At 43.5% G+C, this 18,316-nt stretch overlaps 1 protein-coding gene across 1 annotated transcript in view; it reads right to left on the bottom strand.

Annotated features, from left to right (window-relative positions):
• Positions 1-9,757, bottom strand: part of MTMR7 (myotubularin related protein 7) — a 107,155-nt gene extending 97,398 nt beyond the window's left edge. The window contains exon 1 of the mRNA XM_040243153.1: positions 9,664-9,757. Coding sequence (XP_040099087.1) covers positions 9,664-9,687 — 24 coding nt within the window. The 5' untranslated portion in view covers positions 9,688-9,757. The remainder of the gene's footprint in view (positions 1-9,663) is intronic.
• Between the last annotated feature and the right edge of the window lie 8,559 nt (positions 9,758-18,316).

The following is an 18,316-nucleotide window of genomic DNA, read 5'->3' as shown; positions in this document are numbered from 1 at the left end:
AGCTGGCACCAAGCTGGGGGAACCAGTGTATCTTTATCAGGACGGAGAGCTTGAGAGATGAAGGCAAAGTGACTTAGGCTACTAAGAAGTCACATCCGCCTAATTCAGCTTCTTTCTTGGATGAGATCACGGATGACGTAATAGCAGAGGGCAAGGCTGTGGATGGTACCTGGCTGAGAGGAATAGCACATGTGCATCAGAACCCCAAAGAACAGAGCTAGGGATTAAGCAACAAGGTAAATCCACTAAGGGGTGGGTGAGCATGTGTAAGAAGTTAAATCCAGGGGGAGGCGGGGCAGTGGGCAAGAAGCTAAATCCATGGACTGTGGCCATCCAGGCTCCTCTGTCCACAGGATTCTCCAGGCAAGAAAATTGGAATGGGTTGCCATGCCCTTCTCCAAGGGATCTTCCTGACCCAGGGAACCCGCATCTCTTGAAATTCCTACATTGGCAGGCAGATTCTTCACCACTGAGCCACCTGGGAAGCACTAAGTACAATGAGATAACACTTAACAAAGTGAAGTGTATGATACTATCACTCAAGGAAAAGGCAGGGAGACCCAACTCTGCAGCTCAATGTGTGGAGACAACTTCATGTTCCCTTCCACAGTCAGCTCCCCAGAAGGCCACTGAGCTGTGGCTGGATGGTATTTAAATTTGAAAAATAGTTAGCAAACTTTTCTCCCCCTCAGTTCAACAAAACCTAGAGTAATCACATGTTTGTTAGTTTGTTTTAACTCATTGAGAAAAGTAACCAGGATATAAAAGAACTTAAAACCAAGCCACTGATTGGTTGCCTGAACAGGCAGTGAAAAGCCAACCACTCAGGTAGCAGGAAAGGGTTACAGAGGTGGCCAAAGGGCCATTTTCTGGAAGGAGGGTTGATGCAGTGGGGAACATCCCACAGGACAGAGCTAGACGCAATTACTAGAAACAACAGTGAGCCAGATAAAGTGAACTACCTAATGTCTAGAGCTGTCCGTGGTGGTCATGGATTGCCCAGGGACAGAGTGAGCTCTCAGCATCAGAAGCAGGAAGCTTGGGGTAGCCGGGTACTGGGCTCAGAAGAAATCCAAGCACCATTCTAGTCTATTCTCCCCTCAGATGCCTGAAACACCTTCGTGTCTCCACTGACAAGAGTCACCCTGACTCTGCATAAAACACCTGTCATCCACTAATTTCTGTAACAGGGATGTGTGTGCCCTAAGTCACTTCAGTCGTGTCTGATTCTTTGCAACCCCATGGACTATAGCCCGCCAGGCTCCTCCATCCATGGGATTATCCAGGCAAGAATACTGGCGTGGGTGGCCATGCCCTCCTTCAGGGGATCTTCCCGACCCAGGGATTGAACCCGCGTCTCTTATGTCTCCTGCATTGGCAGGCGGGTTCTTTACCACTGGTGCCATCCAGGAAGCCCCACAACAGGGATAATTGTGGGAAAGAACTTCTCTACATGGAGCCAAGATCTTCTCCTCTGCAGTCCCTCCATTGCTGCTCTCTGGGACTATAAAGAGTTTCTCTAAACCCTGGGCCATATGAGAAGCCCTCCAATACTGAAAGATACCTCATTATTAGAATCCTTATGAAGACTGTTCCTACTGTCCTCATACCACTCTGGGCAAATAATACACTGAGAAACCTGTACCAGGGGATTTCCTAGGGGCACAAAACCCAAATCCCTATGAGTGGATATAGTTTCAGCAAACCACACTCAAATGAATACTACGCAATTATTAAAACAATACATAGGCAGATGACATTCAAATATAAAATATGCATGCAAAATAATGGTGGGTAAAAACGTCATAAAGAGAAAAAGCATACTACTTATGATTATATAAAAAGGGCATATTATCACAAATTAGAAGTGAATTTGGAATGATGTGAGTATAATTTCATCTCATTAGGTTGTTTCTCTAAGAAACTGTTTAAATGTGTTACAAAAATCAATAATAATAAAAACAATAAAAAGTTATGTTCTCCCAAGCGTTCACAGCAGTGCTATTCATAATAATTGGGGCCTTAGAAAGCATCACTACACAAAGCTAGTGGAGGTGATGGAATTCCAGTTGAGCTATTTCAAATCCTGAAAGATGATGCTGTGAAAGTGCTGCACTCAATATGCCAGCAACTTTGGAAAACTCAGCAGTGGCCACAGGACTGGAAAAGGTCAATTTTCATTCCAATCCCAAAGAAAGGCAATGCCAAAGAATGCTCAAACTACCACACAATTGCACTCATCTCACATGCTAGTAAAGTAATGTTCAAAATTCTCCAAGCCAGGCTTCAGCAATACGTGAACCGTGAACTCCCTGATGTTCAAGCTGGTTTTAGAAAACGCAGAGGAACCAGAGATCAAGTTGCCAACATCTGCTGGATCATGGAAAAAGTAAGAGAGTTCCAGAAAAACATCTATTTCTGCTCTCTTGACTATGCCAAAGCCTTTGACTGTGTGGATCACAATAAACTGTGGAAAATTCTGAAAAAGATGGGAATACCAGACCACCTAACCTGCCTCTTGAGAAATCTGTATGCAGGTCAGGAAGCAACAGTTAGAACTGGACATGGAACAACAGACTGGTTCCAAATAGGAAACGGAGTATGTCAAGGTTGTATATTGTCACCCTGCTTATTTAACTTATATGCACAGTACATCATGAGAAACGCTGGACTGGAAGAAACACAAGCTGGAGTCAAGATTGCTGGGAGAAATATCAGTAACCTCAGATATGCAGATAACACCACCCTTATGGCAGAAAGTGAAGAGGAGCTAAAAAGCCTCTTGATGAAAGTGAAAGTGGAGAGTGAAAAAGTTGGGTTAAAGCTCAACATTCAGAAAACGAAGATCATGGCATCTGGTCCCATCACTTCATGGGAAATAGATGGGGAAACAGTGGAAACAGTGTCAGACTTTATTTTGGGGGGCTCCAAAATCACTGCAGATGGTGATTGCAGCCATGAAATTAAAAGACGCTTACTCCTTGGAAGAAAAGTTATGACCAACCTAGATAGCATATTCAAAAGCAGAGACATTACTTTGCCGACTAAGGTCCATCTAGTCAAGGCTATGGTTTTTCCAGTGGTCATATATGGATGTGAGAGTTGGACTGTGAAGAAGGCTGAGGGCCAAAGAATTGATGCTTTTGAACCATGGTGTTGGAGAAGACTCTTGAAGGTCCCTTGGAGTGCAAGGAGATCCAACCAGTCCATTCTGAAGGAGATCAACCCTGGGATTTCTTTGGAAGGAATGATGCTAAAGCTGAAGCTCCAGTACTTCGGACACCTCATATGAAGAGTTGACTCATTGGAAAAGACTCTGATGCTGGGAGGGATTGGGGGCAGGAGGAGAAGGGGACGACAGAGGATGAGATGGCTGGATGGCATCACGGACTCGATGGACATAAGTCTGAGTGAACTCTGGGACTTGGTGATGGACAGGGAGGCCTGGCGTGCTGCGATTCATGGGGTCGCAAAGAGTCGGACACGACTGAGCAACTGAACTGAACTGAACTGAACTGATGAAAGCATAAACAGAATGTAAATCCACAGAATGGAATATCATTCTGTAATAAAAAAGAATGAAGCACCAATATCTGCTATGAGTTCGATGAACCTAGATAGTGTCGGTTACTCAGTCGTGTCTGACTCTTTGCCATCCCATGGACTTTAAAAGCCCGCCGATCTTCTCTCTCCATGGAATTCTCCAGGCAAGAATTCTGGAGTGGGTTGCCATTTCCCTCTCCAGGGGAATCTTACTGACCCAAGGATTGAACTCAGTCTCCTGCACTGCAGGCAGATTCTGTATCATTGCAGCTACCAGGGAATGAGCACTGACTACTAACAGGTAATGGGTTTCTTTAGGGACTGATGAAAATGTTCCCTATAAGATAGTGGTGAGAGGAACCCTACAATGTAAATACACTAAAAACACTGAAATTTACACTTTAAAAAGGCTGAATGGGGAATCTTACATTATTTTAATTCTGTCTCATTAAAACTATATATAATGACAAAATACATATCATTATTTATATATGCTATCAATTTTATAAACTATATTGACATCCACAAGTACTTTATACTATTAGAAGACTGACAATATTGTAGCTAGTCATGGGTAAGCACAAGAGGCCTGGATTACTAAAGAAAAAACTAAAAACCAAAGTGCTGAAATTAAGAATTACTCATTCCTGTGCTTAGAGTCACTGAAACGTACAGTTAAATATGGTTAAAATAGTATGTTTTACATTATGTGACTTTTAACACAATAAAAAACATTTTTAAAAAAGGAATTACTCATTCTTTCTATTATCCAATTATTAATTTATTTACTGTGTGCTTACTTGGTACCAGAAATTGTATTAGGTGCTGTGGATACAAGGGTGAATGAGATGTGACCCTCGCCTTCACAGGGCTCTTGGTCTAACAGAAGAGCTTGAGATGAATAATCGCTTGCATAAATATAACACTTGCATGTAACATGGGGCATAAGGTGAAAACCTGGGTTCCATGATAGAATATAACAGGCAGCCCTGATTTAGATGGAGAATGGGGCAACAGCCTCCTTGAGGAAATTACACTGAATCTGAAATTAGGAAGATTGGAAACTTAAGCAAGTGAACAGTGGGGATAAGAGTATCCCCCAGGAGGAACAGCAGTGCAAAAGTCCTCAGGCAGAAAAAGAACCTGTCACAGGCGAGGAACCCACGAAGGCCAGCTGCAATCAGAGGAAGGTAAGCAAGAAGACGACTGTCACAGAACCAGGATGGCAAGGAAGCAGAGGTCCGTCCAGGCAGGCCTTTCTGGGGATTCTCGCTCCCTAACCTGGGTACAAAGGGAAGGAATCTGAGAATTCCAGCAGGGAAGTAACATAACTAATTTGTGTCATAAAAGCATCACCCGACTCCCTCCGTGGAGGCAGGACTAGTGAAAAGCAAAGAGGAACTTGGGAGACCAGCTAGGAGGCTGTGAGGGTAATGGGGGTGGAAAGGAAGAGAAGGCATTTTCAAGGTCAGTTTGGAGCTATGGAGGTCAGCGTGTATTCTATTTCACAACTCAAATGTACACATGTGGGGGAAAAATGTCTTCTGGAAAGGACAAAGCACAAAAAGTAGAGATTACTTTGCCAGAATCCCAGCTAGACTCATTAGCACCTATCCAATACTAACCCACACCCTACAAAACATTTCAAGCTACTTCTGAAAGCCCAGAAGGTTTTCTATAGAACTAACACTTGAACCCAAATTATCCCTAAGCTTCTTGCAAGGTTTTTTTCTTACCAGCAAGTATTCAGAGTGTCAAAGAAAGCCTGACAGTGAAGTAGAAACAAAAAGTTCACTGTGATGAATACAGGTAATGCTTGATGTCCTCACTTCAACCCAACTGCAAACTAGCTCAACCTTGGAACATTTTTTCTTTCTGATACAGGAACCATTCTGGGAGAAGAACACCCTGGTTAGCATATGCTCTATTAAAGGCTTCAGTTACACACACACACACACATCAAGAGAGAAAAATGTGCAAAGCATTCCAGATTATTCATGGGCATCTGTCTCCTTACACTGCACTCCAGAGACTGAAGTGGAGCACACAGGCTGTGATGGATATCATGCAGCTTGCAGAGTCCATGAATGACTTTCATTATAATAGGAAAACAACTGCACATTATACACGCATTTCCTCTCCTCTTAAACCCCTGCTACCCACATGGTAAACACACGTCAAACCTACAGATAAACCGCGTGTATACACCTCACAAATCATCTAACACATGAAATCATACAATATAAGGCAAGATACCTATTCAACACCCCCAGAACAAAATGGAAGCCAAAAACAAAGATGAATATGACCATCAATAACTATGCATTCTACAACATAAACTCTTAAGTAGTATTCTCTCCTTTTTCATTTACATTGTGAAAATTAGTTTTGTACTTAAAAATGTAAAATCGGGGCTTCCCTGATGGCTCAGTGGTGAAGAGTCTGCCTGTCAATGCAGGAGTCATGGGTTCGATCCCTGATCCTGGAAGAACCCACACGCCACAGAGCAACTAAGCCCGTGCCCCATAACTATTGAGCCTGTGCCCTAGAGCCTGGGAGTTGCAACTACTAATGCCTGTGTGCCCTAGAGCCCATGCTTTGCAACAAGAGAAGCCACTGCAATGAGAAGCCCACACACTGCAACCAGAGAGTAGCCCCTGCTCACTGCAGCTGGAGAAAAGACCACGCAGCAGTGAAGATCCAGCACAGCCAAAATAAATAAATATTTCTAAATGTAAAATGAAGTTTTCAAAACTATGCAATCACTATGTTGTGTAACAGGAACTAACACAGTCATGTTGTTCAGTTCAGTTCAGTCGCTCAGTCGTGTCCGACTCTTTGCGACCCCATGAATCGCAGCACGCCAGGCCTCCCTGTCCATCACCAACTCCCGGAGTTCACTCAGACTCACGTCCATCGAGTCCGTGATGCCATCCAGCCATCTCATCCTCTGTCGTCCCCTTCTCCTCTGGCCCCCAATCCCTCCCAGCATCAGAGTCTTTTTACCTGCACCTCAAACCCAACAATCTCATAGAAAAAGAGATCTAATCTGTGGCTATGGGAAGGAGGGTGGCTGGGGAAAGACGGTCAAAAAGTACAAACTTCCAGTTATAAGTAACAACTAGGGATGGAAAGTATAACATGATAAATATAATTTATATTGCTATATGTTATACATGAAAGTTAAGATGATAAATTCTATGAGTTCTCATTACAAGTTTTTTTTCTATTTCTTTAATTTTCTCTCTATATGATGACGGGTGGTCATTAACTTATTGTGGTAAGCATTTTATGATGTATATAAGTTGAATCATTACACCGTACACCTTATATAGCACTGTATGTACATTCTATCTCAATAAAACTAGAAGAAAAAAAAATAAAGACAAAAATTTTTTAATTGTTTTTAAAATGTAAAATAAAATGATATTGTTTAACCTCAAGGAATGGTGTCATCATTTCTATCTTTATCGCTGTTAAGGCCTTTGGCATCTTTGAAGTTGTAATGATATATTACAACACATCATACGTACACAACTGCCTGCCAGCATCTCCAATGCTTCTGGTCTTCTTTGGCATCTTGCGTGTTAAGACTCAGCTCTTTGAATAAGCCTTCCCTCACTCTTTATGGTAGAGTCGACCCTCTATCCACTGACCTCTCTGCCCACTGTCCTGTGTACACATTTCTCTCTAGATTTACAGCTGCCTCAACGGACTTTATTTTCTTGGGCTCCAAAATCATTGCAGATGATGACTGCAGCCATGAAATTAAAAGATGCTTGCTCCTTGGAAGAAAAGCTATGACCAACTTAGACAGCATATTACAAAGCAGAGATATTACTTTGCTGACAAAGGTCCGCCTAGTCAAGGCTATGATTTTTGCAGTAGTCATGTATGGATGTTAGAGCTGAGCCATAAGAAAGCTGAGGACAGAAGAATTGATGCTTTCAAGTTGTGGTGTTAGAGAACTCTTGAGACTCCCTTGGACTACAAGAAGATCCAACCAGTCAATCCTAAAGGAAATCAGCCCTGAATATTCATTGGAAGGACTGATGCTGAAGCTGAAACTCCAATACTGTAGCCACCTGATGTGAAGAACCAACTCATTAGAAACGATCCTGATGCTGGGAAGGATCGAAAGCAGGAGGAAAAGGGGATGTCAGAGGACAAGATGGTTGGATGGGATCACCAACTCAATGGACACGAGTTTGAACAATCTCCGGGAGATAGTGAAGGACAGGGGAGGCTGGCGTGCTGCAGTCCATGGGGTCGCCAAGAGTTGGATACGACTGAGCAAATGAACAACAACCCTTCAGACCAGGGCCTCCCAGGACATAACACAGAACCTTTCACAGGAAAGGTTCTCAAACACTTGTGGAATGACTTGAATAAACAGACTGATCTACCCAACCTCTAACTTTTAATTTTTCCACCTGCACTCTCCTAAATGTTAATGACTCTCAACTCAATGACATTTCAGACAACTGCCCATTTCAACCACCCCCTCCCCAACCACCATTTCTTTCTGTTTCCTGATAGGTGATTTCTGGTTTGAAGTACTACACTGCTTACAGTGTGTTTATGAAAACTAGTTTGAGGAACAAAGTGACAATATTGCTTGCTGTTCAGGTTTGCACACATGGTTTTATAAACAATGGGTTTGAATAGATTAGAAAAGGCCTTGACTCCCAAAATTCACATTCCATAGGGGGAAAAAAAAGCACCTGGTATCATGTCACCCTATTACTATTAACATTCACATTAGACATTTTTATCAAAAACTCCCTTCATCATGAAAAAATAAAAAGGATGCCCTTGGAAAGGGCAGAGAGTCAGTGAGCTAAATTCCTCACTCCAGAATAAATTATTTAGCACCACTTAAACCCTGAAAGCTTTGAGCCACCTATTTTGTGGTTTATGGCACTCTCCTTTAAGTTTACAATTTCCTGGCTGTGATGCAACAATTTAATTGCGCAGTGCAAAATCAATACAACTGAATTTTACTGCTGGAACTGACATTATGTAGCAAACTAAAAGATTTTATTCTTCCACTGACATGAGACAATTGTAAAAACTGCTTTTACAAAGAGGCACTTAGGAACCACTCCAGAATTTAGGAATGAATTTTTCCTCCTGGACTTACTGCAGAGCAATGGCCCCATGTCATCATTAGGAGCCCTGGGGCCTCCTACGTCCCGCCCGCTCAGTGCTAGCTTTGACTTCGCGGTCAAGGGCCTAGGTTTTGAAGCGATCAACATGGCAAGGCAAGGCGCTGTAGAGGCACTAACAGGAGACAGCCAATTGGTTGCTGAAACAGGTTTTGTCACTAGTTAAGGGTTTTTATCGGGAACGTCGATCACCTTTTTCGCTCTAAATTATATCACTAGTACAACTATGAGTAAGAAGGTTTGGTACGGGGGTCAATTTAACTAGAATGACCTGGAACCAGTCGCTTTTGTTGAGTTGATAAGAGCTGGTGTTGTTCAAAGCACAGCAGCGGACGATCTGTAAGTTGCAACCCACTGGAAAACGCAAGAAGACGGAAGGACAGGTAATACATTTAGACTAGACCGAACACTGATCATCTACTCGGCCCAAGGTCCACTGCAGTTGATAGATAGCCTGAAGACGCAGAAGCAGAAGGGCGGGTCTCAAGCCTTAGATTCAACAAGCTTCCCGAGTGCCTTCAACGCACCTGCACCTAACTCGCTTCCCTGCACCTGTCATTAGGAAGGCTTCTCTTTCCACTGCTCAGAGCAACCAACAGGGAAAAAAGAAAAGAAAAGGATTTTTTAAAAGCAGCAACCTAGTGCTAGACCAGAGGGGAGCGTTTATCAGCCTATCAGCAGCCCCATTACTCAACAGACAATTAGGGTTCCCTCCATCCAGCCCTCAGTCCACCGCGCACCCCCCAAGGACAAGAGGTTAGATCCAGCGGCAGCCAAGGCCAGGCCTGGGCGGCAGCTCCAGGGAGCCCAGCCTCCCTGCGAAGCGGGAGATGCTCGGGCGCTGCCTCCTGCCTCACTCGCTAGCGGTGCGGATTCGGCCTGCGCCGGGGCGGGGAAGCCGGGCCTCCCGCCCGCTCAGCATCCCTCGTCCGCCCGCACCCGTGGCACCCACCTTGGGCGTGCGGATGTGCTCCATGGCGGGCCCGAGTCCGCAGGTCCGGGGCGGGCGCGGCCTCCAGCACCTGCGCGCGTCCGCAGAGCGGCGGTAGGGGAGCGGGGAGGGGGCTTCGCGCCCGGGAGGGGGCGGGCCGCGGGCCTGGCTCCGCCCCCAGGTGCGGCGGCGCCCGCGCGAGGCCGGCGTGCGGGGCCCCGGGCGCCCGCGCGGCCCTAGAGCGCGCGGCTCTGGCTTCAGCCACCTGCGCTCCCCGCCGCCGCCTCGGCGCCCCTGGCCGGGCTGGGGTCGCGGGAGCCAGCGCCGCTCGCTTCCCCCGAAGGCCAGCCGGCGCAAGACTGTGGGGGTCACTGTTCCCCGAGACACAATGAGGGCCTTGTGTCGGGTGTGGCCTCTTGGAGGACAGAAGGGGCCAGGCGCTGCTCCACACCGCCCATCGGCTTCCTTCCTGAGCGTCCCGCCATAGGTGCGACTTCAGGGTGGGCCAGGAAAAAACGCTGCCACGAGCACTCCAGATGCAGTGTGGCCTGGTGGGCTCTGTTTCAGCACAGCCCAGCCGGCAAGGCACTAGGGACGAAGCTGGAAATGTAGCAACCGTGTTAGCGCCCTAGAACGCGCTGTTAACTCAGGCATCTCACATCAACCTGTGACTTCACTGTTGGAAGTGATGCTTTCCCCTGGCACTAAATTGGGTTCTCATTTGCCATCCTCACTTAGCTCTAAAGGAACTGAAAGATACAGACACAAAGCATCCATTATATAAGGCCTTCATCCCAGGTGGCTCAGTGGTGAAGAATCCCGCTGCTGATGCAGGAGACGAGGGCTGGATTTCTGCATCAGGAAGATCCCCTGGAGAAGGAAATGGCAACCAGCTTTAGTATTCTTGCCTGGAAAACGCCATGGACTCGGGCGCCTGGCAGGCTGTATATAGTCCCCTCGGGTCTCAAAGAATCTGACAGGACTGAGCACATGCACACACACACACCCCACATCCATTACAAGGTATTATTTTTTTTCATTTATGAATTTGGAAAATTCAAAGAGAAGAAATGTGCCCCACTCCTGCCTTTTTTTTCCTTGCAAACTTGTCTGTAAAGTTTCACCATAACTAATATTTCACAAAACTGTTCATAGTTCTTAGAATAATATCCTTTTTTTTTCCTAGCTCCTAATCATCTCCCTTTCTACCTGGCTTGTAAATTTTTTAGCTAGAGACATTATCTCTTTTTTTGTCCAGTACATCCTAGGCACATTGCATTGCAACCTTCCAAATAAATGTTTACTTAATCAATACGATGTTGCACCTGTTTTTAAACTTCCAGGTCCTCTTCACATACCTTTTATCATTTCATCCTCCTCCCACTCTGGGAGGCAATTAGAACAAGTTCAGTAAACTGATGTTTGCATATGGCAATACTGACCCAGGGTATAATTTCTTATTACAAGAACAAGAATAGTGTCAGGAGCTCTCTGGTTTCCATTCAGCCTCTGACTTTGGGCTCCTCATTTATGAAATGAGAAAGTCACCAGCTTACATAATCTCAAAGGTAGCTTCCATCTCAGAATTCTATCAGTGCTAGGAATTCTATCCATTTGAGGGGATACATTCTGAAAGAGATAATAACCTTGGAATTATGTGATTTCAGGGTTTTTCTGTGTCTTATAGTGACGAATTTTTGCATATAAGTCTTTTGGACCTTACATATTAGCATAGTTGTTTTAAAGCACCCAAAACACAAATTGGTGAGTAGAAAGATATAAATCTGAAAAATATAAATAGCCTAGTGCTAAGAAAAATTTCCAGGTTGGCTTACAAAAACAGCTGCCATTCATCATAGCTATAAAATCAGCATTAGGTGAAAAATGAGTCAAGAATAGCATTCCATTTATTAGGATAAGTTAACACAGAATAGGCTAGAAATAAAAATAAGGAAAGAAATCTCAATAAATAAGTAAACATTTGGGTTTGATCTAATAGTTCCCTGAAGAATCCTCTTTGACTTGACCCCCAGCCCCAATCGCTATCCGGCTTATTGGATCACAAGCTGTGTTGACCCCAGTCAGCCACACTGCACTTTCTGATGCTTAAACTGCCTCCTACCCCCATGTTTCACTGATTCTCTGAACCATCAGCTGGTGGGGCAGAAGAAATTGAACAGAGCAGCAAGAGTTGGAGGGCAGTGGGGAGTGAGAGAAGAGACTACATCATTGAAGTGGCTGACTATGTTGATCTGAGCTAGGGCAAAAAGTGAAACCAGCCATTCATTTGGTTAAGAAACACTGATATGGACTGACTGATGGTCATGCACAAGGTACCATGGCAGAAGCTGGGAAATTGAAGGGAGACCCAGAGGAGGAAGATAGGAAGTTCCACAGCAGTGATAAAGATAACATCAAGGAGGTGAAAAGTAGACTGATAAGATGGCAACAGAGCCTGTGGAAAGGCCAAAAGTAGCCTCAAGGGAGACTGATCCACTTCCTACATTTGTCATATTAATTATACAGAAAATAATAAGTGAACCCAGGGTCACATTCTTAATTCCTCAAGTATGATACTGGTGTGTTTGTGATGAACCACAGGCCATTTGGATTAACGTTGCCTCTCTGTGTCTTCACAGAATAGAATCTCTGCAAGACCTCAATGGTATTGTGTATTACCAAACTTCTCCTGGAGAACTTCTTCTTTAGAAGTTTTTATCACACAGATATTCTAGTTGCAGATAATACTGCTATTGGAATTTTTAAATCCAAACTTGATATTCACTGGGAACTTTCCGAAAATGCTGTGATCTTCAGCGACCCGAGGAGATTTGGAGACATATCAAACACTTGGAAGACGTTTTCCGGAATTCTTATATTTCTCCTGAGGCAGCTAAATCTTCTGATTTGGAGTGAAGCCAAGAGCTCTTTCCTCAGGAGGGTAGTATTGCTAATGATTACAAACTCAGGAAAATCCTATTCCACACTAATAAGCCCCAGCTGTCCATGAGGATCTGAGTAGAGGAGGGCACCCATCTCTATAGAAGCCAAGTCTTAGCTCGAAGCAGGCTAGATACCCAGTAGGATTAAGTGAGCGCTACATTTGGGGTTCTGCAAAGAAACAGCATCCTCACTTCCAGGATTTTTATAAAGTCGCTGATGCCAAATACCAATGTCTTCTTTGCCCTTGCTCTATGCCAGATATAGAAAACAAGAGGTCTGTGGATTGCAGGCAGCCCTGCCCTTTTTCTAGGACCCAAAGGGGAACCTCTGGGCCAGCATAGAAGGAGTGCTAACTCTGTGAACAGGCAAGGTTTTAAAATAGAATCTTGGGCCCAGAACCACCATGCTCCCCTGACATCAAGCCCTCATGCTAAGATATACTTTTCATTTTGATCCCACTTTCATCTATAATAAGTTTTCCTCTCTCTCTTTAGATGGAGTTAGATACATGTGTGGGGCAGGTTGATAATCATCACAGGCTCCCTAATCATCAGACTTTTGCAAGTATCTGTGCACGGTTCAAATTTTTGTAAATTCAGTAGGTTCATCAGCTTCTATGAAAGTATTTGTAGTAATTCCAACAGAGCCCTATGGGTCCAGGATTCTTTCTGCCTGCCAACAATCTGGAAGCTTCTGAGCCCCAGCTCCAGTTCACTCAAGACTTCCATGACACATTTTGATTAGTGAAACAGAACATTAGAAACATTAGAGATCAAAAATAAATAGAATTTTTAAATAAAATGTGGTGTGGCTCTATATGAAATACTATATGAGCTTGAAAGCTTTTTCCCAAAGGATATTTAATGACATAGAAAGATGCTCATAACAAAATTTTAAGCCGAAAAGCCAGATACTAAACTGTATATACAGTGTGATCTGAGTTGTTTTTCAAAACGAGTGTGTATGAATGGATAACCCACAAGGACCTACTATACAGCACAGGGAACTCTGCTCAGTGGTATGTGGCAGCCTGGATGGGAGGGAGGTTTGGGGAGAATGGATACATGTATATGTATGGCCGAGTCCCATTGCAGTCCACCTGAAACCATTACAACCTTGTTAACTGGCTATCCTCCAATATAAAATAAAAAGTGTAAAACAAAGAATCTGAGATCCTAAATGACCATGTGAAGGAGACCTTCCTGACATCCTGAAGCACTTGAATCAGGAATTTTATGTACCAGATTTTAAAATCTTTGTTGTTTTTAATAGCAGAAAAAAAAAAGTTCAAAAAAAATGAGTCCGTGAGTATGTGTGAAAGTAATAAGAAAAAGTATAGGCATAACAGTTACATCTGGGTGGTGGATTTGTGGGAGATTATAATTTTGGTTTTTTATAGTTTACAAATATTTATATTACATATTTTAACAATTGCAAAGAATGAGTCCTTTAAAAGGTCATTTCAAATAAAAACAAATAATAATCAATAAGCATGTCATAGTGTCAAGAGTCAAAGCAAATTTTTTTCTGGAGAAAATTTTAGTTTTTTTTTTTTTAAACTACTGAAGAGTTAAAAGACCTTTTAAGTGTGCACTTCCTAAAATTTCAAGTCAAATGTAATCTTCCTGAAAAGTAAGCATTTTTCAAGCATAAAACTGGGCTTATTTTCCATGAGGAAACAATAAAAACAATATCCTGAATGTACATCAATAGCTGGAAAAAGAAAAGAGGAGGGCACTCCCTCTTGGAGCTGTCAGGATTTTGGCAACAATATTTTTACAACCAAAAAAAAAAAAACACCACAACACCCAAAGATTTTTCTATGAAGTATAATCCAGCTTTGAGGAAGGTTCTGTGGTGCTTGAAAGCCAATGTTCTATAAAAATTATTTAACTGATCTTTAACTTTTAGTAAAAATCTGAGATGTGTCTTTGGTGTTTGGGTCATACATAATTAATAAAACTGTATCTTAATCCCCCTCTTTTTAAAATTTAGATGCAGATGCTAAATATTGACAAAAATGCATATAAACACAGATCTTGTAGCCAGGACAATTTGAGATTTTTAATAAACAGATAAAGAGTTGTTCTTGGGTTACATGAAGGTTTCTTATGGAGATAATGAGTAATTTTGAATCCTGGCCCTGCAAGGAAATTCTTCTATCTCTTCTTTGGCAGAGAGAATATTTTTGTAAAAAAAAATGGTGAACAAGATTGATGCGAGATGGTGAACTAACAAGGATCTGAGTAGATCTAACTTGCTGAGCAGCACCCATGTTTGCTTTCAGATTCGGCGCATATGATTGGCTGTCTTGCCATTGTAAAGACTTGCTTTAAGAGCTTGAACAGAGCAGACAGAGGAACGCAATCAGCTGTCCATAAAACTGATCACGTTTATTTTCGATATTTCATTCCTGACCACTTGGTCACTTTTCAGAGTCTGCGTGAATAATCACCAACTTATGGATGAATGATAGTCCAAAAATCGCACTGTAAGAAGTTGTTTAGTGCTCAAATTTCACAAATGATGACAACTTTTCTGGGTCATTCCTCAGAAGGTTCTGTAAACAATGGTACTAATCATCCTACTACTAACACTGTATTGCAGTAGTCTCCAACCTTTTTAGCACCAGGGACCCATTTTAGGGAAAACAGTTTTTCTATGGACCAGCTCGGAGAGGGGAGGGGAGAAGGCTTTGGGATGATTCAAGTGCATTACATTTAAGTATGGAATAACATTTGAGTCCATAATACCTGAGTTTCTACATGGGACGGGGTGGGGGGAGTAATAGATGATCCTCTTCCAATATAAATGATCAACATGAGTTGTGCTGTGCAGCACTTAGTCACTCAGTCATGTCCGACTCTTTGTGACCCTGTGGACTGTAGCCCACCAGGCTCCTCTGTCCATGGGGATTCTCCAGAGAAGATTACTAGAGTGGGTTGCCATGCCCTCCTCCAGGGGATGTTCCCAACCCAGGGATCGAAACCAGCTCTCCCGCATTGCAGGCAGATTCTTTACCGTCTGAGCCACCAGAGGAACCCTCAACATGAGTTAGGTATCCAGAAAAAGGAGTTCCTAATTGATCCATAGAAGCTGTGTTTGTATTATCAGTTACAATACAGACTAATTGAGGGGCTATTTAACAAAAAACATAGGATTTAGGCAAAACAGTCTATTCACAATAGCTAATGGAGCTCTTCAATAAGCAGGGCTCTCAAATGCAAGAAGCTGATCCACCTAAGAGCATTGACCTCTAGGGCCAGACTGCCTGGGCTTGAATTCAGGCTCTCCCACTTATGCAGGGAATAAGCCTGGGAAGTGCTTAACTTCTCTGTGCCTCAGTTTCCTCACCTGTAAAATGGGAATTAATGACTGGATTGTTATGAGGAATCCAGGCATAGTGAATTCAAAGCAATTGGAATACTGCCTGTCACCTGTAAGCTCTTGAAAACCCCTCTTCTTGTGCCCATCTCCTCTTCCACCTCACTTCTCATTTCTAACTCAAAATAGGCAGAAAGCACAACACAACAGTTCTCACTAATTGGCACTCATGGTGTTTGGGGGTGGGACAATTAATTCATAGTGCAAGTCTGACCCACAGACCATCTGTTATCCTTGATCTCTGGACACTAAATACCCATGGAACACCCCACTCATTGTGACATTCAAAAATGGTGTCCCTGAGCTTCCCTAGTGGCTCAGTGGTGAAGAATCACCTGCCAATGCAAAAGTCACAGGTTCTATCCCTGATCCAGGAAGATCCCACACGCTGCAGAGCAACTAAGCCCGGGAGCCACAACTACTCTGTGCTCTAGAGCCTGGAAGCTGCAACTGCTGAGCCCACGTGCTACAACTACTGAAAAAGCCCACTCCGCCCTGGAGCCCGGGCTCAGCAACAAGAGAAGCCACCGCAGTGAAAAGCCCAGGCACCACAACTAAAGACCCAGCACAGCCAAAAGGAAAGAAAAATGGTGCTCCTCCCCAACAGTATTCACAAATACCCGCTCATTCCAAATGCCCACCTGAGTTCAGGATCACAGCCAATACTTATCACTTACTTTAAAAGGTGTTGGTTGAAGTTTAAGGGGGAAAAATGGAAAGGGTGGTAGATGAAATAGACAATAGTGACATTAACGACTACTGTTTGTCGAGTCCTTACTATGTGATAAGGCTCATAACAGGCCCATAAGGAGAAGAAGAAATGAAGATTTTAAATGGTAAATAACTAACCCGGGTCACAGAGGTGTCAAGGTGATATGGGAATTTGAATTCATGGTTCTTTTACACCATATCTTGCTTATCAACTAGGTAGCTTACTGCTTTAAGTCAATGCCAGAACAATGCCATCAGTTTGACCAAAGACCAGATTTTGTGCAACATTAACACACTCGTCTATACATCTATATGGTAGGCATTAAGCATGTTTTTGCTCATCCTGAGCTCTGGACTCTTGACTTTAAAGATCAGGTAGAGTTCAAACAGTTTGTAGAAAAATATAGATAGCAATACCTGTAAGACTTCCTATGAAATTCACAAAAATTGCCTGGAGACTAATTGAATTCTCAGTCTATAAAATAAGAGGAGTGTAAGTCAGAAGTCTCTGGGTCTTTCTAGCCTGTGGATATGACTTCCACTGGCTCATGTCTCCATTTGCCCAGACAGAAATTCCTGTCTCCAGTAATGTTCCCCCCAGTCGTGTCTAGACATTCCTAAAGGCTTGCTGGATACACCCAGGAACACCTGTTCTCCTCAAGCTCCACTCCAGCCGCTGTCTTATGAAAACCCCACCTGGGAGATAACCTCTTTATTGCCATTGCTACTGGAGCTGTCAGTGAGAAGGTTAATATGCATGCCAAGGGATTCATTTCCTTGCACTTCCAGGCTGACCAGGGGCTTTGCTGGGTTTCCCACAGAGGTAGCCAGGATGCCTCTCTCCCCAGTTCTGGGTCACATTTTTCTGAATTGCAAAGCAGCTCTGCTTGAGTCCAGAGTCCATAGAATTTCTCACTCTTTAGTTTGAGGCTCATCCATCTTTCCTTTGGGCTTCCCTGGTGGTGCAGTAGTAAAGAATCTGTCTGCCAGTGCCGGAGATCCACGTTCTATCCCTGAGTCAGGAAGATCCCCTGGAGAAGGAGATAGCAACCTGCTCCAGTATTCTTGCCGGGAGAATCCCATGGACAGAGGAGTCTTGTGGGCTACAGTCCACAGGGTCACAAAGAGTCAGATGTGACTGAGCAACTGAGCATGCATGCATGCATCTTTCCATTGATATTCAAACCTGGCTGATGAAATAATATGTCAGTCATGAATTCTGCTGTCCTTGCCTCTAAAGAAAATAAAAGCAAAACCCCTTATTTTAGTGGCTAACTTTACGTGTCTGCTTGAGCAGGCTAAGTTATCCAGTTGTGGGGTCAAACAGCAGTCTACTTGTTGCCATGAAGGCAACTTTTTTTTTTTAGCTGTGATTAACATTTAATTCAGTAGACTTTGAGAAAGCCAGATTACCTTCCATAATATAGGTAGGCTCCATCCAGTTAATTGAAAGCCTTAAGAGGAAAGACTGAGGTCCCTAAAGAGCAAAAAATTCTGTCTCCAGACTGCCTTTGAACTCAAGACTGCAACGACTCCTGCTGGAATTTACAGCCTGCTGGCCTGCCCTGCAGATTCTGGACTCCTAGCCCCACAATCACATGAACCAATTCTTCAAAATAAATCTAGACCTAAATAC

This window comes from Oryx dammah, unplaced genomic scaffold, assembly GCF_014754425.2.
Source record: "Oryx dammah isolate SB20612 unplaced genomic scaffold, SCBI_Odam_1.1 HiC_scaffold_7, whole genome shotgun sequence".
NCBI classification, from domain to species: Eukaryota; Metazoa; Chordata; class Mammalia; order Artiodactyla; family Bovidae; genus Oryx; species Oryx dammah.
The sequence above is the reverse complement of the archived record's forward strand: the minus strand, read 5'-3'. Positions and strand labels throughout refer to the sequence as shown.